This window comes from Epinephelus lanceolatus, chromosome 2 (genome assembly GCF_041903045.1).
Source record: "Epinephelus lanceolatus isolate andai-2023 chromosome 2, ASM4190304v1, whole genome shotgun sequence".
NCBI classification, from domain to species: Eukaryota; Metazoa; Chordata; class Actinopteri; order Perciformes; family Serranidae; genus Epinephelus; species Epinephelus lanceolatus.
Window position 1 is genome coordinate 12,907,390 of NC_135735.1, and position 27,302 is coordinate 12,934,691.

General features: G+C 41.0%; 1 protein-coding gene across 1 annotated transcript in view; it reads right to left on the bottom strand.

Annotated features, from left to right (window-relative positions):
* The window catches only part of adamts7 (a disintegrin-like and metallopeptidase (reprolysin type) with thrombospondin type 1 motif, 7), a 104,582-nt gene that overhangs the window by 67,008 nt on the left and 10,272 nt on the right, over nt 1-27,302 (bottom strand). Inside the window, exons 3-7 of the mRNA XM_033630868.2 lie at nt 17,641-17,824; nt 15,639-15,835; nt 8,425-8,508; nt 4,901-5,025; nt 3,472-3,621 (exon numbers count right to left, since the gene is read on the bottom strand). Coding sequence (XP_033486759.2) covers nt 3,472-3,621; nt 4,901-5,025; nt 8,425-8,508; nt 15,639-15,835; nt 17,641-17,824 — 740 coding nt within the window. The remainder of the gene's footprint in view (nt 1-3,471; nt 3,622-4,900; nt 5,026-8,424; nt 8,509-15,638; nt 15,836-17,640; nt 17,825-27,302) is intronic.

Here is a 27,302-nt window from a genome sequence, read left to right on the forward strand (position 1 = left end):
TTCAAGCTACAAAACAGCAGCAAGAATGACAACCGCAGAGAGAACTGAGCAGCTAATTTGGTGCCTTCAAAAATGTCTGCACTAATGGCAGCTAGATGCTGATTGAAGTAACCCGTAAAATAAAATTTAAATGTCCCATACTGTGCTCATCTTCAGGTTCATACTTGAATTTGGGGGTTTTATGAGACGATGTTTGTCTCTGTCTGAAAGAGTCTGTTTTAGCACCTTTTCTTAAAGTCTCCTTCCCAAAAAAGCCCAGTCTGCTCTGATTGGTCAGTTTTTCTTGGTCTTCCACATCGGTGCTCTCTGCGTCTCTGCAGCCGAGATAACAAACGGCACTATACTGGCACTTTCTACCTCTATAGACCCTTTCACTGCTGTTATGTTGCCTGGGAAACAGCTTTGGTCTCTGTTTACTTCCTGTCAGCTATCAAGGAAACCACAAAAGAAGGAAAGATCATGATGTCAGTGACAGCATCCAAATTTTGCATTGGTGCCAGAGTTTGGTGTCAGTTATATTAGTTCAATGTGGCAGGCAAAGCGAATCACACTGTAACCCTTCATATCTGTGTTGTTTCACCTTTGACTAAAAAATTCGTACACAAAATTAAAAAGCACCCATTGTGTGACACTGACTGACATTTTTTCACTAAATTTTCCTTGATATGCTCTGTTAGCAGCCAGTTAGCTAGCCCAGGTCTGTATGCTACTGGGTCATGTTTCATAAATTGTAAATTGGGTCTCATTATGAGAAAGTTACAAAAAACAAAAAAAACATGTATTTTTAAAAGAAAAATCTGTAATATTGTGCTTTTGAATTCTGGAAATAACCTCGGTGTGCGTGAGTCCATTGTTGAAGCCTGAGTAAATAATTTGTTGTCGCTGTAGGGAGGACTGTTTACTACCATTACTGTTAATAATTGTGTCTTGAGTGTTTTGATTTGTACCAAGTGTAGCAGCTGTTTTCATTGTATGCATTACAATGACAATAAAGGCTTTCTGTTCCTGCTTGGCATTCACACAGTTGGTTCCTGTCAATCCAAGACCTGTTCAAGCATTGAACACAAAACACCCTGAGCATACATCCAGAGCCAGCTGCAAACTATACACACACACACATATGGTGGAAAATAAAGCAAGGTACGTCAGGGTCAGCTGAACAACAACAATCAAGATAAACAAATACAATGAAGTTATCAACCACACACTGTTGTCACTGACTGAAGTCAAGTTGAATCAGTCTGAGGAGAATGGGACTATAATTGCAAACTGCATGTAGAGCTGGTAAAGGCTAGACAGAGTCCAGGAGGCAATGTGAGCAGAGCATGAAGTAAGACAATCATCTCGGCACAGCTCCTCAGTCGATGGTTAGTACGTGCCAGTCACAGTTTGTGTTATTCTTCACATTACAATACAATCAGTTGCAATCCAGGTTCAGCGTTGAGCATGGTCGAGGCAACAGTAGCAAACAGATTTGTGTTTTTATTTCTAAACACTGTGGTTATTATGAACAATCAAAACACAGAGGGCAAAAATTGAATTTAAATTGGAGGGGCATCTAGGGTCCTATTTTCTATAGTGCATGACGCAAGTGCAATTAGGGTGTGTCCAACTCCACTTTCGTAAGTTAAACAGCGCATAATCTGGGTGCAAAGTGAGGCGCAAAAGGGTTGTATTTAGTCCTTTAATTAATCCTCGGTGTGTTTTGGGTGTCACATGAATTCAGCCAATCAGTGTGATTTCCCATCCTATTTCAAATCCAGGTGCACCTGCACCTGGAGCACGGATATTTACATGGTGGACTAGGCAAATTTAGAAGTGAGCAGTTTTCTGCTGAGAGTAACTCAGTAAGAGCCGTAATGTCACTGCAGAAAAAAAGGAAAGTTTAAGCATGAAACAGGCAATGAAATAAAAACTGTAGTTATAAACTTGACAGAGAACACAGAATAAAACTTATCACACAAAGCGCACAATGTTTCTCTTAATGGGGACGCACTTGCCTGACAAAAAAATGAAGCTGTAATTCATACAGGCCTGCTGAGATTTCAGATCAGCAGGCCTTTAATATAGTGACACAGAACTGCAGTGTCCCTTTAAATAGCAGAAAAAACTGTGCCATTGATGTTGACCAGGTTTTTGTTGGTCATTGGTGCAATTGGTTACTGCTGCCTCAAAATAGCAATGTGCCAACGATGCGCCTAACCACACAGCATTTTAAGACTTAAACACCAATGGGCACACAGATGGATGGAAGTATATTTGCTACTTAAACAACGTGAGCGTTGCCCGCAGAAATGACAATCAGTCTGGAACTAGTAATGACAGTTGCGCTGCACTCTGCCCAGTTTTGCGCCAGGTGTAGGATAGAGTCCATAGTCTCTGTGCGGTGCGCAGGATATGTGTCTGTTACTATTCCTGCTTTGAAAATCAGGGTGTTCTGTGAATCCAAACCAATAGCTTAGTTGTAGTATTGTCTATTTTTTTTTTGTTGTTAAACTTAATATTACATATCAAAGGCTCTCAATGTACAACCCACCCTTTTTTCCCATAGAAAATCCTAATTGTTTGGATGACAAATAATCTGACTGTACAAATTATTGTGAAAGACTGATTACTGTATTTTACCACCCTTGTTATCCCACCGTCTTAAATTATTATGATGACACTTCTTTCTTTGCTCCTCGATAGTCAAACAAGTAGTGACAGTCATACAGATAAACATGGCATCTGCCTGTATTTGTGTCCTCTGTCATAATGAACTGTATATAAATATTTGCAATTTGCAAGGGGCTGCAAGTGCTCTCAGCTACCTACAGAATATTAATTAAGGGCTTCCATGGGTTTAGCTCATATAGAATTGGTACGTTACGAAGGCAAGTTATGTGCTTTCACACTAAATGAACAGCAAAAATAATTAACAGCTTTTTAAATACACCCATAAGTGATTTAAAATATAATTAGTTGGGGATGGTGTGAAACAGCTCCTGTTTTAAGATTGCCTTTAGAATATGGCTTTTGTTTGATGTATTGTTTTTTTTTGTTCCTGACTGAGGAAGCGTACGTGTTTTTGATTGTTTACATGCCATTTGTTTCCTTTAATTACACCAAGTCTGTTGTGGAGTCATTTGAGGGAAAAAAATCCTTAAGCACAAATTTAAAAAGTGGTAATTAAGAGGCTGAAAGAAGTAAGATTAAATAGCAGTAATGCGCAACAGTGTGCTAGTTTAATTAGATGGCTTTGCGACAGCTGATGATGCAGAACAACCACCGCTCCACCCAGCTTGGTCTTGACAAGGTGCTGGGAACATCAGTAAGTCCAAACTCTGTGCACTTGCATCTATGCAGTGTATTACTTTACTGTGTCCTCTGTCAGTTTATTTGAGCTTCATCAGAACAGCTGATAAAATCTACTAGCAACTGTCAATTCAGCTAGAAAAGGTCAGCGAGAAAGGAGAAGCAGTGAAACCTTACTTGTGTCCCAGCTCATGAGCTACAGTGAAGGCCAGTGGGAGGCCAGTGTCCTCACTGATGCTGCAGCTACGATGTGCCTGACACATCCCCGCCACGTGGGACAGACCCAGAGTCTCACAGGGTGTGTTGATGGCTGCACAGATGTCCTTCCTGTGGGAAGTAACAAAATGGAGTTGGTCAGATGTCAGTCGTTTCAGAATGTAACATGACAGACAACATGTTGTAGATCGTAATTACAAGATGATGAAGAACTAATAAAAAAATATGGGACGTTTCACCTCTCATCCAAGAAAGTAATAAATAATACATGTTATAATATTAAAAAATATATAACAAAATTTCTTTTCCAGTAGAAATTCAGGTTTTTAATCAGGCTTGGGTTCAAAACTGTTGCTGTGGGCCAGGCTCAGGTCAGGCTGGGACAGAAACTGTGCAGGCTCTTGTGGGGTCAGTCTGACTTTTGGTCTTGTTCAGAGCTCTAGCCCTGCTTAAGGTACTTGTATATGTGTTGTAAATATGGGTTTGAAGATGATATTCTTAAGCTAGGAAAGAGCGACTTTGTATCTTTAAAGGGAGCAGGTGTTCACAAGAGAAAACAGGTTGAAATTAAAGATGATTTTTTTTTTCTGTAAATCATGTTCTTTACAATATATCAAACAAAAAGAAGTATATCTGTGGTCAGATTAGATCTGCCTCTTTGTTCTGAAACAGGAGGGTACATTTCTGTAGAGGAGGAAAATCGAATTCATACAATGTGGAATCTGAGAGAAAGAAAAAGCAGCGCAGCAAAGTGTTATTTTAGTTTTTAATACCTTTTGTACTGAAAATTGTCAGCCTTCTTTTTTTTAATTTTGTGTTTATTTTTATTTTAACCTTTATTTTACCAGGAAATAGTCCCATTGAGATTCAGAATCTCTTTTGCAAGGGAGTCCTGGCCAAGACAGCAGCATAATAGTTGCACTAAAAAGCACAATAGGTTAAAACAGACAACATGAAACAAACAGTTACAAAACAGTTGGCAATTCATTCTTAAAATGAGTTGAAGGATGAATGACTCACATGGTTGTTTGAAAAAGAGACCTTCACACTGGCAGCTTATTTATTAAGTGTTCAGAAGGAACACACATCAGTAAGGGTTGTATGATTACCACTGTTATTGATAACCTAAAACGATGGATTTGTACCAGCAGTTGATCTACTGAGGCATGTGGGATCTGATTATTCTTAACTTAACTTTCAACAACAGCAGTGTAAGTTTACTGCAGCTGTGATGGGACAACATCTGAATGCTTGTCATCTTTCATTCTTCCCTCTTCAACCATCTAGATCAGTAAATCAATACCTGCTCTGGGACGACATCAATAAAACAAATAATGAAGTGACTCTTGATGAAAAAGAAGAGAGCTTGGTGAACTGAGTTTTTATTTACCTGGTGAGCAGGACGGCTACGTCGTGGTGCAGCGGGTGTTCGTCTCCTTTCATGTTGAGTTTCTTCTGCCACTTACAGAAGCTGTTCAAGCTGTTATCTGCATGGTGTGTAATCTTCAAGTCATCCTGTTATCCACATGTCACGTTGAGATGAAGGGAAGGGAACATGAGACAAATGGATAAAAAATTACCAGCCACCTACCATGAGTTTACAGCGCGGGCTGTTAGCAGGCACAGCAAAGATAAAAAAGGACAGAAGATGCTATAGAATAATTGCTATAACTGCAACTAAATTGCCCCATCTCTGCTTTTACCATTCAATTTCTTTTAGTGGGCCCTAATGACAGTCATTCAGTCAAAGGTCAGGAAATGACATTACACAGTATGTCAGGCAGCACTGATCAAAATTGAATCAAGATTCTGCTACTGCATGGCCTATTTTTTGCCCCAAATGTTTTCATACATATTTTAGTGTACTGTTTAGTTGTAAATTGAGAAGGTCTGTGACCCAGCCGGTGAGCGGTGCTTGGTTTCGGCTTGACTGCTGTCAACATGGTGGCCAGATAACAAACTTTCATAGGTTTGATGCACATGCTTTCTCACAGTGCTTTCTGAGCAGTAGTGCAAGGAAGCATTTTGGATTCGACACGACAGCTGGAAAAACATAAATGAAGGAAAAGCTGTTTGCTGATTTACTGTAGTTAAGTAGGGGAGACTGGGGTAAGTTGAGCCAAAGGGTAAGTTGAGCCACCCCTTGTCGCTAGGAAACCGTAAATGAAATTGAGCATGTGACCAAATATTTAGGAGGAAGGCATCATTTTATGGAGTCTGTGAAGGTAAGACCCACATGGGTTAAGTGGTTAGAGATTTATGTCCAAAAAAGCATTTTTCACTCATGAAAGTGAATTTAGTCTATCATAAGTTTCATGGGGATTGTATTTAGACCAAAATAAATAATTTTTAATTTGTTTTATACATCAATTGTGGTGTCTATTAACTACAAAATTAGGTAGTACAGCTAGCATGAAAGTGCACCATTTTAGCTGTGGGGGCTAATAAAGTCAATATGGTAGCTATGGGGTAAGTTGAGCAATTTGAACAGGGGTAAGGTGAGCCGTAAGTTTCTGAGAAGAGGCAAAGCTGGATATGGTAAACCAAGCCAACCAAACTATGAGGGATTCTTCCCAAGAAGTGATGTAATTGCAAAACTCCCCAAACCTCAGAGTCCCAGCAGTTTGTTTTCCCCTGCAACCTGGACAGGTGGGATATTGAGTAAAGGGACAGGTGAGATATGGATGGAAGGAGGGAGGGGGGTGGATGGAACGAGAGTAAGATGGAGGGAGGAGTTCAGAGAGGATGAAGGAGGCCCTCCTGTCAGCAAGGACACCAAACTAGGATTCACGTCTACGGATTTAGTTCACTGTTTTCTTTCCAAAAACACAGCTGTTAAGGTTCTCTTCCTAAGCGCCCTTTAAGGCATTCTCAGGCCTATGTTAAAATGTTTTGAAGTTGTTATATGCAATAATAATTTAAAAAAAGATTTGTACCTGTTGAATTGTGTATTATAAATAAAAATACACATGGATTTGAAGAAGCGTCTTATTTAATTCAGTAGAGACATGTATAACTGGAGGGAGGGAGGGAGGGAGAGAGGGGGAGGAGAGAAGGTGAGATGGGGGGGAAGGGGGGTAGGAGGGAGGGCGGGGGGAGGGAAGGAGGGAGATGGCTCAACTTACCCCACTCCTATGCTCAACTTACCCCAGACACGGGGTAAGTTGTGCCACGAGACCACTTTTTTTGGACATGCTATATTATCAAAACAGTTATGTTTACACTCATTCTGTTTGTTTGTAAGGATGCACAACATCCTGAAATATATGCACATATATTAGTTAGCAACAAAACTATAATAGCCTTGATGTAGTGATCCTGAATATGAAAAGTGGCTCATCTTACCCCGGTCTCCCCTACAACTGTTGTAAATAACATTAGCTTGTCATGTTAGATTTTCAGCAGCAGAGGCAACGAGAATACAAAAAAAAACAACCCCAAATGTTTTCAGAAATATATTTTAGTGTACTGCTTAGCTGTAAATTGAAAAAGTTTGGGACACTGCCGCTGGGCAGTGCTTGGTTTTGGCTTGACTGTTGTCAACACGGTGGTAAGGTTACACACTTCCATGAGTTTGACTCTCATGCTTCTTCACAGTACTTTTTGAGAAGTAGCACGAGGAAGTATTTTGGGTTCTTCACGACAGCCAATCCGGAAATCCATCGGTGAAGGCACAGCCTGGAGTTTTTCGACTAACGGAAGTGCAGGGGCCTCGGCGATCGCTCACGCCCTTCACTTCCGGCAGTGCCCCCAGAGAATCGCTGTGTTGTTTACAAATACTTCGGGTAGAAAACCAGCAGAGTTTAGCTATATATCACATCACGTTACTATATCACCGTGTAGACTAATCTGATGTTTGTTAAGTCTATAAACACTTGATTGAACAAACGTTACTATTTCTGTGTGCACATTTTGTAATTAATAACATGGTTATCGTAGATTAGCTGGGCTAACCGTTAGCTGTTAACGTTAGCCGTTAGCGGTGTCTGTAATAACCAGACTGTATAAAAATAAGGTAATAACTCAATAAACGGTCCGTGAATAAAATATTTTTTCAAGCGGATATCTTAGTTACAACATGATTGAGCTAGCAAAGCAGTTTTGTGTTGCTATGTGTGGTATTTATTCAGTTATGGGAAATCACGATGTCTAGAAAGCATCAGCATCCTGCAGCTGACAGGGACAGCTACATCAGGACGTCATCTGTTAAAAGCCTCCCGTTGTCGGATACGACATGAAACTACTCCAGTTAGCTCAATCATGTTGTAACTAAGACATCCGCTGGGAAAAAAATAAATTTTCACGTTGACGAGACGGCATTTTGGGTGGAGCGGTCGCTATGGACGCGGAGCTTGCTGTTTCTCTTTCTAGATGAAGGTAAAGCTGTTTGCTGATTTACTGTAGTTAAGTACAGCTGCTGTAAAGTAACGTTAGCTTGTCGTGTTAGATTTTCAGCAGCAGAGGCAACCAGAATACAAAAAACAACCCTAAATGTTTTCAGAAATATATTTTAGTGGACTGTTTAGCTGTAAATCGAGAAAGTCTGTGACCCAGCCTGTGGGCGGTGCTTGGTTTTGGCTTGACTGTTGTCAACATGGTGGCCAGGTTACATACTCTCATGGGTTTGACTCTCATGCTTCCTCACAGTGCTTTTTAAGAAGTACTGTGAGGAAGTATTTTGGGATCCTCAAGACAGGTGGAAAAACATAGATGAAGGTAAAGCTGTTTGCTGACTAAAGCACTATTCGGACAGGATTAGTTTTACATAGTTTGTAGTAATGTTACCTGTTAGTTAGCCCAACTATGCATGTCATCACATCTTTAGCACACACATACACTTTCTGTTCAGAACGTGTTTGAGGAATAAAGCTTGAAAATTAACCACATTTCATCATCATAACCACACGTATTTACCTCGTCCTGCTCCAGCAGGATGAGTCGAACAACCACAATGTTGATTGCATTTCCAATACTGGCATCTTGGAACAAACCCGCCACCTGAGGAAAAAAAAAATTGCATTAAAAAATATGGATAGCACATGATTCCTACCTCCCATGGAATTTGGTAGATTATTAATACAGTGTGACCATGACTGAAAGAAACCAGGGCTGGCAGGTTGCTGCTGTTAGTCACACGAGGTAGAAACTTTGGACCATATCAGAAAATAAATCCTCAAAACCAAAATCAATAAAATAAAAAAGGCATTTTAAATTGTCCTTATGGAGAAACACTCAGCAGTCTCACCTTGAAATTATTTTTTTGTAATTTTAAAAGGCAAAATGTCATATTACAAATCTTCTCGGAGCTTTAACTCTGGCATCTGCCTTTGGGATTAATTTGACCATTGTCAAGGCCTGTGCAAACATTTAAACACAACATTTCTAAATGTTCTCAAATAGACACAATGATTGAGACATTTTTCTTTGCAGAAAAATCTTGTCCTCTGTCTGGATATTTTGATTCCTTTTATTCACTCTTTTAATGCATCAATTTACAAGTTGACCTGAATCATTCTGAGTATTCACTCAGAATGATTCAGGTCAACTTGTAAATTGACTCCTTGGCTTTTAACAACAATCTAACCTCTTGACATCAAAGCTTTCAGAGCCTTTTATCCACATGCTCTTAGTAGGCTAAGTATCAAAGGTCTCAGTGTCATCAAACCATCACACAGCTAACAGTGAATAATTACAGCTTGTATTTGTACCAATTTACCACTTCTGTAGCACTTTACTGCACAAATGTGAACAAGGTCATTTCACTTTGACTCACTACAGATTTAAGTTTCTAGCTGTCATTGAATTATTTTATATCCAAAGCATCAAAACCAAATGAAAAGCTTGAGTGTAAAAATTGCTGTATTTAAAACAATCAGTAGCTTTGACAGTGACTCAATGTCATGTGACATTTCAGAGAGCTACTTAAAAAAGGGCAAGTGGCTGGAGGGGGTTTATTACTAGAGAATAGGGATCAAGGTCAATGTACTGAGACAATAGTTAAAAGGAACTCACACTGACGAGATGCAAGACTGTGAGCATCGTTATCACTTGTTATCGCTCAACTAAAGCTCCATCACAGAGCAACACCGAACCTTAACGGTCTCATTATATTCTGCAGGAGCAGATAGCAACAGTTTTTTTGTTCTAACTTCAGAGCACACATGTGTTATGTTGGATATGTTTCTATTCAAGTTCTTGTCAATTTAGTTTGAACTTAATTTGTGCATAGGATGGGAATCAAGAACCAGATCCAATTTAAGACTAGTTCCAAAACGTCTGATCTATCTGAGTCATATGCCTCCGAGCTTATCTTTACTTTTATCAATGCTGGCATGTTTTTCTGACAGTTGTACATTGCAAAACGATGCTGTAAAACATGTGCATCTACGCTGCTGGAAACTTGCAACAAGGAGTCAATGAGAGGAAGAAACAGTCCAAAGTGAGGTCCAAGTAAGGACAGAATCACTTGCAATGTGGTGAGGCACCCTTCTACGCAATATGGGGTTAAATAAATGGAATGCCATGTATTTGGCACTCTATGCACGAGTGCCACTGCTTCCCAACCAAGCAGCATGTCTTTTACTGAGGGTAAATGTCCTGTTACAATAACATTAGTGCCACTACAGTTAGTCAGTCCGTTATCCCTGAAGGGAACAGGTGGGGATGGAAAAGAATTTCAGGGGAGGAATAAAGGTAGGTACAAAACCAGATGTGACCCTTCTGGTTCTGAGGGGCAGGGACCTACATCAGCATCAGGAAGGCGTGAGGTTTGACATATTCATGATGCACACAGTAACTCAATACGAAGCTGAAATCAGAAGCTGGAGCAAAAATGGCAAAGATAACAGACAGATGACTAACTGCATTTACTACAAACACAAAGAGGCTAAAAAAAAGATGGTGATGGTGTCAGTATGCTTCAAAGTGTTGTCAAATTGTCAGACAGCTTCACCACCCACACCTTGCAATTTTCATCCTGCCTTCAAATATAAACACTTTCTCAGACATCTTCACACAAAATGTTCTGTGAGCTAGTTTATTTCAAACATACCTTAATCCAGGCTATAGAAATGATTAAAACAGAAGCTCATCTGCATTCATCACCATACTAAAGAATAACTGACCCACAATGTCACATTTAAACTGATTTGCCTGGGATATGCTGTTACGCAATATTGCTTGTTTAGGGAACAGTTTAGTATCTTTAAGCAGGTGTTTGACCTTTGTAGCACATCATTTCTTTTTTTCTCTTCCTTTATGACTGTCAGCTATCTTTTATCACTAATGTAAAGGCAAACTTGCTCAAAACAATTGGTTTTCTTTTATATAGTCACATTTGATACTATAAAGTTTAAAGGCTTTCATTTTGACAGTCAATCATTCATTGTGTATGTTACATAATGCATGAAGCTCCAGCTTTCCATCTACATTTCAACACAACAAATGTCTTGTTCAACTAAAATTACCGCCTTGTGGTTGTGGGCCTCCATGGAACTGTCAAGCTGCAATTGTAGTTTATGATCATGTCAGTAAAAACAGTGATGCTTCACACACATCTTCCCTCTGGCAGCACAGAAGATTGATATAATCAGCACAGTTTCAAGGTGGACACCCAAAGATCAGTGTCACCAATTCAGTAACTGGCCAGATGCCTCCCGTTCTGTTCCCCTTCTGTCCCTGAGATATGACTCAATGGCCAGAAAAGTGTTTTTTGCAGAGCATTATGACGTCACAGTGAAACTAAACTTTGACCTTTTGGATACATAATGTCATCACTTCATCATTTTATCTTGTTAGACATTTGCGTGACATTTTGTCATAACTAGTGCATGGATTCTTGAGTTATGGCCAAAAACATATTTTGTGAGGTCACAATGACCTTGACCTTTGACCTTTAACTACAAAATTTTAATCTGTTTATTCTTCAGTCCAACAAAAAACATCTGTGTCAAATTTAAAGAAATTCCCTTAAGGTTTTCTTGAGATATCATGTCCGTTAGAATGAGACAGATGCAAGGTTACACTGACCTTTGACCACCAAAAACTTCATCAGTTCATCGTTTACATGTAAATGTTTATGCCAAATTTGAAGAAATTCCCCCAAGGTGTTCTTGTGATATCGTGTTCACAAGAGTGAGACAGACAAGGTCACAGTGACCTTGACCTTTGACCACCAAAAACTAATTAGTTCATTCTTCAGTCCAAGTGATGGTTCAACAAAATAAAAAATAAAAAATTCCCTCAAGGTGTTCTTGATATTGTGTTGACAAGAATGGGACAGACGGACGGATGGATGGACAACCCGAATACATAATGCCTTCTGCCACGGCTATCACTGGAGTGAAGGCATAATAAAAAAACTATAACAGCTAAAGCATCCTTTTTTGCAGCAGAAAGCTAACACCGACTGATGACATTGGCCTTTGATCACCAAATTCTAATAAGTTCATTCTGGAGTCCAAAGGGACATTTGTGCCAAATGTGAGGGAATTTCCTAAAGGCCATCTTAAAATATCGCATTCACAACAACAGACAGACACAAGGTCACAGTGACCTTGACCTTTGAGCACCAAAATCTAAACACTTATTGTTGAGCCCAAGTGGATGTTTGTGCCAAATTTAAAGAAAATCCCTCAAGCTGTTCATGAGATATCACGTTCACGAAAATGAGAGGGATGCAAGGTCACAGTAACATTCACCTTTGACCACAGAAAACTAATCTGTTCAATGTTAAGTCCTAAGTAAAAGTTAGTGCCAAATTTGAAGAAATTCCATTGAGGTATTTTTGTGATATCTGATTCACGATAATGGGACAGACGGGCAACATGAAAATGCTGCGGCTATCGCTGGTGCAGAGGCATAATAAAAGAAAAAGTATTTCGCTGTTCGGCTGAAGCTGACACAATGATATAAAACTATGAGTGAAGACAAGAGGTTATATAGTTTGATGAACTCATTTTCACAGTTGAGAAACTGCAACAGATTGACTCAAAGGAGTAACAGAGAGCAACTTATTCTGCAATAAAAATGACTGCAATTACTAATAAGCACTTGAGTCTGCTGATCAGTCACTACACAGAGTTGTAGAGGCAATGCTCATAACACTGGGCCTTTGATTTTTCTACACACTAAAACCTTTTATGCGAGTTGTGTAACTGAGGCACTTCAATCTGAACAGCTCCGACACACATAAAGGACTGAATTCATCAAAACTTGTTTCTCATAGTAGTGTTCATTCACACAGATTTGTGGCACACATCTCTCAGCTGAATCAACTCTGCAATATTTTTAACAGTAACAATTAAATAGGTTTTCAGTCTGTCTCCATCCATCTTTCTCTATTGTTTATCTTGTGAATAAAAATAGAACTGCAGCTATTTAAAGCAACAATGTGCTGTTGATTTTGCATGTTTCCTCTCAAGCCTCATGCTGCACATCTATGCCCAGTCTTGAAGGGTATATTTTTGGATTTCTACTGTATCTTTCTTTATGTCCATATCTGACCTGTTTATGGGTTAATATAGGGCTTTAAATATCAACTTATGGCTGTAATAAATATGCTAAAGAAAATACAGTAAATAATCATAAGATCAAAATGTGAAGGGAAGTTGGGAGCTATTTTTGTAAAAGGGCTCCCACATTTTCTCAGCTGAGATTCACAGTCCAGGCAGTTACATGTGTAAATCACACCGCTGGGTGCACACAGTACAGCAGAATACAAAAATATGAACCTCTTGTGAAGCTGACAACTTCAAGACGGCGTCAGTGATGAGACAATGGAGCAGCTGCTGGCTGAGGAAGATGATGCCATTTCTTATTGTTTAGGTAAGAGGACGTTTCCCTTGATGCTGTGCAAGATTGTTTTCACAAAACTGAATCGTTTGGGTCTTTAAAGTTCAAAGCTGGAGTGTAGAGGTCTAAAAAAAAGAAACACAAGAGGATGTGGTGTATAATGGCTTCTTCCTCCGTGTATTATTGTCTGTTAAGTCCATTAATCCGTGGGGTTTTTCAGTCGGTGAATTCCCTTTCCTGATATCCTGCCCTCTGCACATTCAGTAGCTGCACTGAGACCAGACATGACTTTATTTTGGAAAAACCCACTTATGTGCTAATCAATGACAGACAAGGAGTCAGTTTGCCTAACCCCAAACTAGGAGGCCGTAATAACATTGATTGTGAAAAGCTAGATGAGAAGAGTTTAATCCATCTATCGTGTTATTGACACGGATGGAAAAACTTTAACAGAACCAGTTCTCAAACACTAGTGTCATTCAAACATCTGTGATGATCCTCAAACATCCTGTAACTCTGCTTTCAAAAAATAAAGATAGATTTTTTTGCCTCTGCACCAGCACTAGCTGTAGTTGGAGACATTATGTTTAAGGGTTGTACGTATGTACATATGTGCGCCCAATTCTTGTGAACAAAATTTCTCAAGAACGCTTCACTGGAATTTCTTAAAATTTGGCACAAATGTCCACTTAGACTCAATGATGAACTAATTAGCTATTGGTGGTGATGGGTCAAAGGTGAACGCGATATCTCAAGAACACCTTGGCACAAACTTCCACTTGGATTGAATGATAAAATAATTTGATTTTGGTGATCAAAGGTCAAGGTCACTGTGAACTTGCATCCGTCTCATTTTTGTGAACACGATAGCTCAAAAACACCTTAGAAGAATTTATTCAAGTTTGACACAAACATCTACTGAAACTTAAGAATAAAATGATACAATTTGGTGTATGAGGTGAAAAGTGAAGATCACTGTGACCTCACAAAACATGTTTTTAGCCATAACTAAATACCTCTGTACCAGCGATAGCCATGGCATTTTCAGGTTGTCTGTCTGTCCATTAGTCCGTCTCTTCGTCCCATTCTCGTGAACACGATATCACAAGAACACCTTGCTTCTTCAAATTTGGGACAAACTTTCACTTGGACTAGGACTTGGACTTGGACTTGGACAAGGTCAAGGCCACTGTGACCTTGCATCCACCCGTTATTGTGAATCTGATATCTTACGAAGGCCTTGGGAGAATTTCCTCACATTTGGCACAAATGTCCCTCTGGACTCCAGAATTAACCTGTTAGAATTTGGTGATCAAAGGTCAAAGGTCACTGTGGCCTCACAAAACATGTTTTTGGCCCTAATTAAAAAATTCATGCCCTTACTATGACAAAATGTCACAAAAATGTCTATTATGATAAAACAATGAAGTGATGACATCTGATATCCAAAAGGTCAAAGGTCAGCGTCACTGCAACATCATAATATTCTGCATAAAACACTTTCCTGGCCATTACCTAACGTCACATCTCAGGAACAGAAGGGGAGACATTTACATACACCACCACCACCACCTTGAAACTGTACTGACTGTATAGATCTTTATTGGCATCTTGTTGAGTGTGCACCCAAAACCTATGGTGCATCTCAAACTGGTGAATTTGTTTGCTGGTGTCTTATTTATTAGCAGTATTTGTTATAATGCAACATATTTGTTATTTAATTGATGAAGAAGCTTTCTTCATTTGATGGTGTTTCACCTATTTGCATGTGTTGTATCACGTTGCACTGCATGGCACAGGACTGCAACTTTAAGGGAATACTTTGACACTTTGGGAAACACGCTTTAGGGCCAGATGTTGTTTGTTTAATCTCCCCTGGTTGCTGTACAGCCTCACTGTGATGATAAGAAATCACTGCTCTGAGCCTAGGAATAGTTCTAGCATGTGACCTTCCATCAAAACCACAACATTTTGTCTCTACATTTCAGTTTGTGTGCAGATTAAATATATGAGATATAACATCTTAATCCAAAAATTAACAGAGTTTGTGAGCAAACAGAGAAAGACTAGCTGTTTCCTCCTGCTCTCAGTCCTTCTGCTAAACTGAGCTAAATGCCTGCTGGCTCAACATTCATATTTAGAATACAAACATGAGAGTGTAATCGATCCCCTCATCTAAATCTCAGCAAGAAAGTAAATAAGCAAACTATTCCTTTAAATTCAACATAATGATAAAAGCTTTCAGATCAAACAGACTGAAACTATTGATGCAATCAACACATTCAATAATTCAATGCACAGAAATATTAACGTCATTGCTAATGTTATTTACGTACAATGTTCATGACAGCCAGGGCGTAGCTTTCCACAGCTTTGCTCCCATGATGCTCCACCATTTTCGGGTCGGCCACCACCAGTGTTTCCACCCACTTCTCTTTGCTGACTGAGCGCTGACGAATTCTTCGTCTTCTCTGCCGCCGGCGCTCCCACCGTTCCCGCTGTCTCTCAGTGTCTACAAAACTTTGATGGGAATCTGGAGATGGGAGACAGAAATAGACATTTAAAAACTTTCTTACGGAGGCACAGTGTGAGCCAGCAGAGTACACCAGGTATGACTTTACCTGTTTTTCTTGCAAATATCATGGCCTCACTGCCTTTGTTATTCTCCATCTCCTCATTAGTACATTGATACAGTACAGTTGATACAGTGGGTGTTCACCAAATGCTTATATAACTAATGATTAATACAAATCAATTACACTTAAAAATGTGAATAACCTTGATGTTTCCTGTTTTGAGTAACACAATGGAACTTGTTTGTTTGGGGGGTATTTTGGTCTGTATTTGAAGGTATGACACACCCAGAGACAACATCCTTTGTCATTTCAGCCTCATACAGTCACCAGGATTAATCTGCAACGCTGCCTAAAAATAAAACACTAAAACATGCCTGTAGCTTTAAGACATTTCTCAATAGTCCTCCTCTGACTGCCTGCAGGAGCTTTACTTGCTGCTGCTCCTTAGTAAATGTTGGTTATTCTTTTTGATTAATAATGTTTGGGGTGATTTTATTTTATTGTAACTGTCAACAGTGCACTGCTGTAGAAAAATTAAAGGAACATTTAATTGAAGCCGTTTTTCAACCACACTCATGCCATAGAACCACAGCAAAACACACCTCAAAGATTTTCAGATGGGTTTAAACACCTGAACTGTCTCTAAAATGGTGAAAATGAGCTATATGGCTTATGGAAATAAAGAATTCCAGATGGCACTCTGTCAGAAGACTCCACTCACAAATATCCGCATGGGACTGAGCTCGAAATACGGAGCACTGTCAATCACAAAGGGGTTCCACCTTTTAGACAATTCCTCCAATCATCATGCATACACCAAGTGTCCCCTCCCACCTACCGCTCCATTAGGTCCCAGGGAAGCTGAGCCTCCCTGGAAGTGACGATTTTGTCGCATTTATCCAATGACCGTCTTGCTTTGCTGCATGAAAAAAACCTGCTCAGTGCTGTCTCATAGGAATGCTTGGAGGTTCCGTGTCCACCGTGCTGACATGAGAATGTATGACAGGGAGGTCGCGTTTGAAAACTGGTGATAGACAGCTGACGTTTGAACATCATAGTCATGATGTGAAACGCATCTAGCGCACATTTAATGCAATGTAAATTCTTATTTTAATGTAAATTCAACAGTGAATATTTGACCATTTCTTCTATGAAATTTTAGGGGAAGTTCAGCCTCCCTTGTTGTCTCAGAGCAATCGCCCCTGCATGGTACCAATGGATGCCTGACGTCATCTAGTTTTGAAAGATACCAGTATCTCAGCTCAGTCTTAAAGGTAGGGTGAGGAGCTCAGACACCCGGAGGGAGCTCTGCTTCAAAAGGGGTCAGTTGAGGTGGTTTGGGCATCTGATCAGGATGCCTTCTGGGCACCTTCTGTTAGAGGTGATCTGGGCATGTCCCACTGGTAAAAGGCCCCGACCCAAAAAACGCTGGAGGGATTATATATCTTATCTGGCCTGGGAACACCTTGGGGTCCCCCAGGAGGAGCTGGAAAGCGTTGCTGGGGAGAGGGATGCCCACGTGACCCAGCCCCGGATAAGCAGACGGATGGATTGTTGTTGTTTTTTTGTCTTTTTTGACTAACGTGGCAAAATTTGTGCAAATATATTCACAAACTCAAATCACATTTTCTTGCCCTCTCTCCAGGACCATTGCAGATTATTAGCTGGAGACGGACTCATGAGAGAGAAATGAAAATATGACCATTCAGTGTGTGTGTGTGTGTGTGTTCAGTGTGGGTGTGGTGAGAAATTGGTGACATACTTTTGTTTCCACAGGTACCATTGAGAGCTTGTTTCCCTGAGATGGGCTGTACGACTGGACTCCAGGAGGGAGGGGACACGTGACGTTTGTAGATGGCATGGGCCTGAGGTGCTGAGGTCTCATCACTGGATTTTTCCAGAGGCTGAATAAAATACTCTTCATCAGACAACTTGAACAGTCCTGTCTGAAGAGAGAGGAAGGTTGTAGGTCAGTTCTCTTCATCTCTTCATACTTAAACATTTACAAAAACAGCTTAATATTCCAACAGCACTTTCAAGCAATAAATATGTAAAAAGCAGGCGCTGCAAGGATTAGTCAATCAGTTGAATAGTAATAATAGATAGATTGAAAGAATATTAACTATGAAACTATTTTGATCTTGTGGCAACAACTTAATTCATTTAGACACGTAGACATGGGCAAGACGACCTGCAGAAGTTCAAACAGAGCATCAGAATGAGGTCTGCAGAAGACCATCTCTGAACCAACAACACGTTCAACCTTGAAGCAGATGGGCTACAGCAGCAGAAGACCACACCAGGTGCCACTCCTGTCAGCTAACAACAGGAAACTGAGGCTACAGTTCACACAGACTTACCAAAACTGGACAATAGAAGATTGGAAAAACGTTACCTGGTCTGATGAGTCTGGATTTCTGCTGCCACATTCAGATGGTAGGGTCAGACTTTGGTGTAAACAACATGAAAGCATGGATCCATCCTGCCTTGTATCAAGGGTTCAGGCTGCTGGTGGTGGTGTAATGGTGTGGGGGAGATTTTCTTGGCACACTTTGGGCCCCTTAGTACCAACTGAGCATGGTTTAAACACCACAGCCTACCTGAGTATTGTTGCTGACCGTGTCCATCCCTTTATGACCACAGTGTACCCATCTTCTGATGGCTACTTCCAGCAGGATAACGCACCATGTCACAAAGCTCAGATCATCTCAAACTGGTTTCTTGAACATGACAATGAGTTCACTGTACTCCAATGGCCTCCACAGTCACCAGATCTCAATCCAATAGAGCACCTTTGGGATGTGGTGGAACGGGAGGTTCACATCATGGTGTGCAGCCGACAAATCTGCAGCAACTGTGTGATGTCATCATGTCAATATGGACCAAAATCTCTGAGGAATGTTACCAGCACCATGTTGAATCTATGACACCAAGAATTAAGGCAGTTCTGAAGGCAAAAGGGTCCAACCTGGTACTAGCAAAGTGTACCTAAGAAAGTAGCCGGTATATACCAAAATGACGATTCTTAACATTCTTCATACAGTATGCACAATATTTTGTCTTTAAGGCTGCTTGCTTGTCAATAGCTCCTGGACACAAAATCTGCAAGCCCACAACACTGAATTGTCTTCAGCACACAAGAACAAAATCCTGTAAGCTCCCAGTGAAACAGTTTAAACAGCCCAATGTCTTAAATTTGCTGTAGACGTCCAGGGCGCAACTGAGAGAGGGAAAAGATCAGATGTCACATAAATTACTGCACCCTAAACCACGTCGGCATGGTGCCAAAGCTAAATTCCAGTAGCCCCACTCCTTTTTCTGTTGACCATCCTTGCCCTACATTTAATTCCTGTCCACCTTCTGCTCCTATTTACTCTCCCTCAGCTGTCACAGAGTCACAGGGTCCCACTGAGGCTCAGACAGGAGGGCTGGTAACACAACAAATGTACAGTACCACAGGGGGAAGTCAAGTAGGGCAAAAGGATTCTTTTACTCACATTGTGTACACATACAGTAACACAACTAGAACAGCTTCAGAGAGGAGCTCTCAGTTGCTGTGCATGTTCTGCTAATGAAACAAAGCAAATTTTATAAGCAAAATATAAACTAAGCTGGACACTGAACATCCAGTCCTATGTGTCAGACTCCTGCTGACCTATGTGACATTTTAACTGTTTTACCTTTTTTCTGTTTTGGTGAATGCACCTGGAGTAATGCAGTGAACCAAGGTGAAATTAAATCAAATCATGTGTAATAGTTTTTCTTTTACACTCATTTGTAGCCATGTGGCATTTGGAATATTGCCCGATTTCACAACATGTGCACGACAGCAATCTAAAACGTGCTTTTACTCATATTTACTCCAGATGACTCATGCTTTTATCATACACACACACAGGGAAAATACAAACAAGACAGTCATTGTTGTTATAATCACATTGCACTGGGGAATGTACATCGCTGTGATGTATGAGCTGTTAGGACTGCTTTCCATTTTATGCTCCTCCGCTCTGTAAATATCTGTCATCCTGTTGGTTTGTGTGTGCTGTGAATCTCCACATGTCATGTTGTCTCTGCACCACTGTCACCAACAAAACCTCAACACAACATTTATTCCACCAGCGTCTCTGCAGGACTGTGGCATCCCAACACTTCAAGGAATACATTATAAATATACATAAAGTTTCTCTCTGTGGTTCAGAAATGTAACACCACAACAAACCTTTAAAGCCTCTCTCTGATCTTTTGCATCACATCAGTGGCTCACGCTGATATTTGCTCTGATGCTGCACAGATTACATCCATATACGCGATATAAGTGCATGTGCTTGTCTTGTCGTGCGTCCCAGGCGGATGTCAGGTAGTAGCTCTCTGATGAATGACCATAGATTTCTACAGTGCTGTTCTTTGATGCTGAGGACACTTGACACTGACAAGACTAATTGCAGTGGCTTGAATAACCTTTAATGTGTGCTCTGTGTGCCCTGTCATTTGTATGGGGTCAGATCAGTCTCATAATGAATTAACTCACGCAGGGTTTTTCACGAATGCACAAGCTCTGGTTCGCAGCTGTATTTCGGACTCACTAATGCACATGATCTGTTTTGCAAATGCACATGCTCTGCTTCAATGCACACGCTCTGCTTCACAAATCTGATTTACAGATTCATCAGTTAATCAGGTGTGTTCGCTTTCAGCTAATCGTATGGCTCCTTACATTTTCTCCACACTTTTAAACCAATCGCTACTGAGCTACTGTTTGCAGTGTTCAAACAAGACGCGCTAGACTGAAACGGTGGAAGAGACATGGCTCAATCTCAACCTGTAAGTAACACATTTATCTTATTATCCCCTCGTTGTAAATCATGCAATGTTATTGAATTATAATGAGCTGAAGCGTTCTGCTTAGCCAAGTAACATGTTTGAATGAACATAAACTAGGAATACAGCCTTCCCTCCTTTCCGAAAATTGACCTCCATTCTTCTTAATGGCAGGGTTTCCCATTTTTTCTAAAGCCCCCACTATTCCCAATATTGGGGACAACCCTCCATTCCGAAACCCCACCGTTCCGACCCCCCTGCGATTGGTTTAAAAATGTGGAGAAAATGTAAGGAGCCATACGATTGGCTGAAAGTGAACACGCCTGATTAACTGATGAATCTGTCAATCAGAATCATAAATCTGATTGACAGATTTATCAGCCAATGGTGACGTTTGTTGACCTGCGACGTCAGGGGAGTCTCAAAATTCACCAAACAGATTTCTCTCACAAATGTAGAGAGGTTCACAAATGAGAAGCAGTTTGTAAATGCACATTCAGCGATTCATATGATCTGTGAATCTGTGTGCCTCAAAATAATATTTGTGAAGCAGAGCGTGTGCATTTCCAAATTTATATTACAAGTTTGCATAAACATTATATTTTTGAACCAGAGCGTGTGCATTAGTGAGTCTGAAATACAACTGCGAACCAGAGCATGTGCATTTGTGAAAAACCCTGCGTGAGTTCATTCATTATGAGACTGATCTGACCCCATACATTTGTGGTTCTGAGCACTTTATGTTCACATGATTATCAGTAATCTTGATGCTTTCTGGGAAAAAACAATCAGTGCATCACTTCTGTTAATCCTTACGCATGCTAAATAATAAGGTTTCTGGATGTTCTTGATCTTTTATCTTGATCTCAATAAATTGCAGCATTTTTTTTGCAGACAATCATTAGCCTGAATAACAAGCTGTACAGTATGAAATGTACACTTCCTGTCAGAAATGTGTCCTTCCCATGTAATCATCTAATTTGTGGGACATTGCATTAGCATGTGTTGCTGCGTAGCCACATAATCTGGCAACAAGCCTCTGGTTATTTTTTTTCCTTGGACAGCAAAAAGTTATGATGGGAGGTGCTGCTCCACTGGGTGCATACCAAATACTCAATATCCACAGGGATGCGCTTTATCTCTTATAATGCTTCTTTAGTTGTGGACAGATATGTCAGTAATCACTAGTTCTTCAAGAAAATATGTTGGGTTTCTTTACAGTGTTATCTGCTAAAGTAGCTCTTTGATAGGTGCCATGATTCATGCTCCTGCCACAGTGCAATACAGCAACACTAACAGACTAACGTGATGTGTTTTGAACCACAGAAATTGAATACTTATCATCTGAAAACTAAAGCTAAGCAGGTCTAAAGCTTTTCAAGTGTTACTGACATTTAAAAAAACTGACTTCAGAGAAAGTAGATGAATGTCAGGGCTCATGCTTTAGAACATTAACACACAATCACACACACACTATTTTATCAGGTACATGTGCTCGTACAATAATCAGCTCCTCCAAACAACCAACTGCATTTCTTTATGTGACGTATAATCTAAACAAAAGACAAATATCCCTTGGTGCGCAGTTACATTCAGGAACATTACCATTAGTCTTAGAGACTAAAAGGTTTAACGCCACCCCAGAGGACAGAATTTGTTAGTTTTGTAATTTAGGTGAAGTTGAGAATGAGGTTCACTTCTTCTTTTACTGTCCAGTACACTCAAACTCCTCCAGCAGCAGGACATGAAATCATCCTCAAAGAAACCTCAACAACAGACTTAAGAAAAGATTTCCTCATATTATTCCTATTTCCTCATCTGCCATCTGTATTTATGACTCTTCCATCACAGTCACACAAGTGTAAACGGATTAGATTAATCACACTCTAACAATAAAAAAGCTCTTAAAATAATTCCACGTTAATGGTGAATGGATTTTAATTTGCATCTGTCTCCCAGCCACTCAAAACACTGGCTGCCATGTCTTAGCTTAAGCCATTGGGAGCAATTTGGGGTTCAGTATCTTGCCCAAGCAAACTTCAACATGCAGACTGGAAGAGCCAGGAATGGAACTGCAGATCTCGTCATACGTAGACAACCCACTCTATCTCCTGACCCACAGCCACATAAAGACAAAGAAAACAAGGAGTCTTTAAGGGCCAAAGAAGAAGAATCGTGATTGTCCACAGCGGTCACCTGACCTCGATTCAACATATCATGTGCTTCACTTGCTGTCGATCAGACTGAAGGCAAAAAGCCCTAAAACAAGCAATGAGAGCTGCTGCAGAAGCCTGGCAGAGCACCACCAATGTGGATACCATGTGTCTGCTGATGTGTGTGGGAAGTCGACTTCAAAAAAGTGAATGTCTGCAAAGGATTAAATGCCCAGTGTGTAGGATTTCGGAGCATCTGTTGACAGATAAGGTATATAATATTCATAACTAGAATGAGCTGTTAATGACTATGTGCAGAGCGGGTCATCTCTCATGGAGTCTGCCATGATTTTTCTTCAAGTAGCCCAGAACGGACAAATTGAACACTGGCTCTAGATGGGGCCATTTATGTTTTCGAGTTGGTCACTGTAGTTCTCTAAAGCCCAGTCCAGACCAAAGATTCGTGACAAGGCAAAACCTTCTTAGAACATTGCAGAGAAAAGTTGCAGCGATGTGAACCGGCCGGTCTGAGCTCGACTCAAGCCGGGTGGTGGTTTCACTTGTAGGGATGCACCGATTCGATATCTGGATTGAATATCGGCCCCAATACCATCAAAATAGATGGATCGGGTATCGGAAAATGCAACCTATACCTGAGGCGACCCTTTCCCTTTAAATCTTTTGCGATGCAGGCTACGTCATACGTCATGGAGTGAAGGAGAGAATCTGCTGTGTGGAGGTATTTCACACTATTTCAACTGCTGTTGCATAATTGTTTATTTTTGTTAAAAATAAATAGTTCAGCATTGCATTAATCTGTTTCATCTTGTTTCATTTTATCTTAGGAAAGAACTGTGTAGTCATCAATGCCTGATGCCTCTAGTCTTTTCTGTTCTACACGTAAAGGTATATAGCTTTTTAGGTCAACCATGCTATCGGATCAGTATCGGGTATCGGCTGATACTCAAAGCCACAGCATCAGGATTGGTATCGAAACTGAAAAAGCTGGATCAGTGCATCTCTAGTCACTTGCAACTCCAAATCGCAAATCAAATTGTCACAATTTGTCACACATCAGCTGTTTCTATAGTCAGTTGGCTTGAAGTGAAGTCTGCTGGTCAAGTCAAAATGACCGCAGATGGCGTGTTCACTTGCTTTGACAGGCGCTCCGTCCCCGCCGAGCCCTCTGTTTCTGACCTCACCTGTGCCGGCACAATGGCACGATGACAATGACAACATCAATGTTTTGTCGGGCAAAAAAAAATGTATTCAACATGTTTGTCAGACCTAAAGGATACACACAATGAGTTCTGATGAGAAAAACTTTATATGAATGTAACTTTTGTTCACGTGTCATCCACAGGGCACCTTTGGGCAGACCTGCACAATACGACAGCCAGCTACTCCAGTGAAACGTGCAGCTGTAGTTTAACACATGCAGACAGCACGCAGACAACGTCAAGATGTTCCATTACTATTCAGCTGAACATAAGTTGGCGAGCCATGTGATCTGTAAGACTCATTAACTTTGCATCAGCTGGGTATAGACTGTTGCAGGATATGATGATTCCAGCTCCTCAGTAATGCTTCTGCTAACATAAATGCATTGTATGAGGTTCCCAGACCAAGGCCAGACACTTGTAATCTAACAGAGGGAACAAAAGCCCATTACATCAGTGGTTAGCAGAGGAACATCTCCGAATATGAAGAACCTTGAAGCAGACGGCATATAACAGCAGGAGAACGTGTCTAGTCCTGACAGCTGAGATGAAAATATGACAGCCAAGTGGGCAACAGATCACCAAAAAATGGGTGGAATAAGAGTGACAAAACAATTACCTCTGTCCTGGTGGTGGGCAGAGAAAGCTCTTATGACATGGAGAGAAAAGGATAAGCATAGTGCTTATATAACATGAATAACTGGATGATGTCAAAGGTGGTGGTGGTGGACGTAGTGATTTCTTGTCACATGCATGTACTGAAACTTTGCTGCTGACTGGGTGCATCCCTGCATCTGTTTCAATTTGAGTATTCCAAGCAAGCCTATGCAGAAATTTACCACTCATTTCATGGGTGTTTTAACATGACTGTGACACAAACATGGAAGTGATTCTGCTTGGATAGTCTCTACGTTCTTTAGATCTGAACCGAGAGGAAACGTTTTTTTATTTGATAAATAAATCTATATAATCAGATTAAACAGAATACTGCATTGATTTTATCCATGTGGTAAACGCTACAGATTCTAGATGTGACTGCATCCTCTGAGGTGAAACAAAGACTGTGAAGGTTCTCAGGAAGGCACCTGAAAAGAGAACCTCACTGATCTGGTACATCAAAGTCTGTTTACAGGTCTCTGGGGAGTAGTGCTGCGTATGTGAAAAAAAGATTTCTAAACTCTTTTGTGAAATCTGATAAATTGCAGCGTTGGTTGAAAAGTCTGAAAAGACAAAAAACTGTGGGTGTGAAGTTAGAAAGATCTGAGACCTCTGTAGTCCACTCCTCATCTCTGTAGGATGCTAGAAACTCTAGGCTACATTGGCCGCTACAACCTTAACACAACCACTGAACTGTGGGTCTTGGAGGCGGACAGTCTTCACAAGGAAGAAGAATGTGTGGCCAAGTCTGCAACACTAATGGGTCAGCACGCGCAGGTCCATGACCCTGCCTGCCACCCAGCACATAATGCACCTGGTAAGGAGCTCAGAGGGAGCTCAAGGGTAGAGCTGCTGCTCCTTCGCGTCGAAAGGGGTCAGTTGAGGTGGTTCAGGCATCTGATCAGGCCTCACAATAGAGGTGTTCTGGGGAAAACTAAAGGCCCTGGAGCAGACCCAGAACATGCTGGAGGGATTGTATATCTTGTCTGACCTGGGAGCACCTCGGCATCCCCCAGGAGGAGCAGGAAAGCGTTGCTGACGAGAGGGGCATTTGGAATGCTTTGCTCAGCCTACTGCCCCTGCTACCCAGCTTCAGATAAGCACTTGAGCAAAAAAAGATGATATCCCCAGTTCTGTTGCATCAATTTTCAACTTATTTGCTGAACTGTCCATCGTGAATTTGACAATGTTATAGGGGTGCAATTCTAAATTGGTGGAGTACTCTTGTTGATGGTGCAGCTCTCTGGATGAGTTTACTGTATGTGACAGGGGCGCCTGTTTAATATACCGAGTGCTCGATGCACTGCACTGCTCGCCTCGTGCCATGTTCAGAGAGGCAACTTAAGGTGTTTCCTTAATTTCAAAAGATTTATGCATTCAGACTTATGCTGATCTCTAGTGTGTCGTCAAAGAGCAGACAGGAAGAGGGGATGGCATGCAACAAAGCCCCCCCAGCCAGTTAGGCTTTCTCACAGTAAACATTTTGACATTACATAGGAGGAAAAGCACAGATGTTACTAATGACATTGAAGTTGTCTCGCACAACAAGCAGATTAGCGTGCCAGTCAGTCACACTACAGTGCGCGCAAATAAACCCCGGAGCTGGTAGACCAGTCTGCGGCTTCCTGGTCAGCTACAACAGCAATGGAGAGAAAGAACGAGGACTGTGCGTCGCTGTTTCTCAGCTGATGTAGGGTATGTGAGTGGAAATGCATCTAACATCATGCATATCCAACTGCATGACTGGGACTATGACAAAGAACTAATTGAAACACTCCAATTGCTCACCAGTCCTCGGCCCCCTCGTTCCACTTAGTGTACAGTCTCAGGGTGCTGGTCTTGGGATGAAACCCTACATTCATTGTGAGAAGCTTTCTCGTCTTGATATCAGTGGCCTCTTCTCCTCCTTTGGCCAGTTTATTATGTCAGTGAGATATCTGATGACTGGCAGGGCGTACATGTTGATGGCTCGGATGCAGGCATGACGAGCGTACACGGAACGCCATAACCAGGTGGCTGGCGTAGTGTACAGGAACATGTGCACTGAGTATGGACTGGAAGTCCCAAGGTCACAATGAAAGACACCTCCAAAGGTGGTTGAGAATGACCAAGCTAAGATCCAGGGACTTCTGGATCCAGACTGACAAGCTGATGATGAACCAAGCAGACACTGTGTTGATGGATAAACAACAGAAGAAGGGAGTAATGATGGATGTAGCAAGCCCGAGCACCAGCAACATCAGTCAGAAGGAACAGGAAGGAAGCTCGAAAAACACCAAGGGCTGAAAGAGGAGCAAGAAAAGATGTGCGGAACAGGAACAGCTAAGATACTGTGCAGAACTCCCAGGCCTGTGGTAGAGGATCTGAGCTTGAGGAAGACACACAACCACACACAGGCAAGTTTGTGTGTGTGTCCCACAGTGAGCCAAGCAAACACAATACGAGGACCCTGAAAACTGAAGCATCTTAATGACATTCAGACATTGTTAATTTTATTATTTACAGTTGTGCTTTTACTACTGTGACACATCAACTCGCCCCATTGTGGTTTACAAAGTATGTATCTCTGGCAC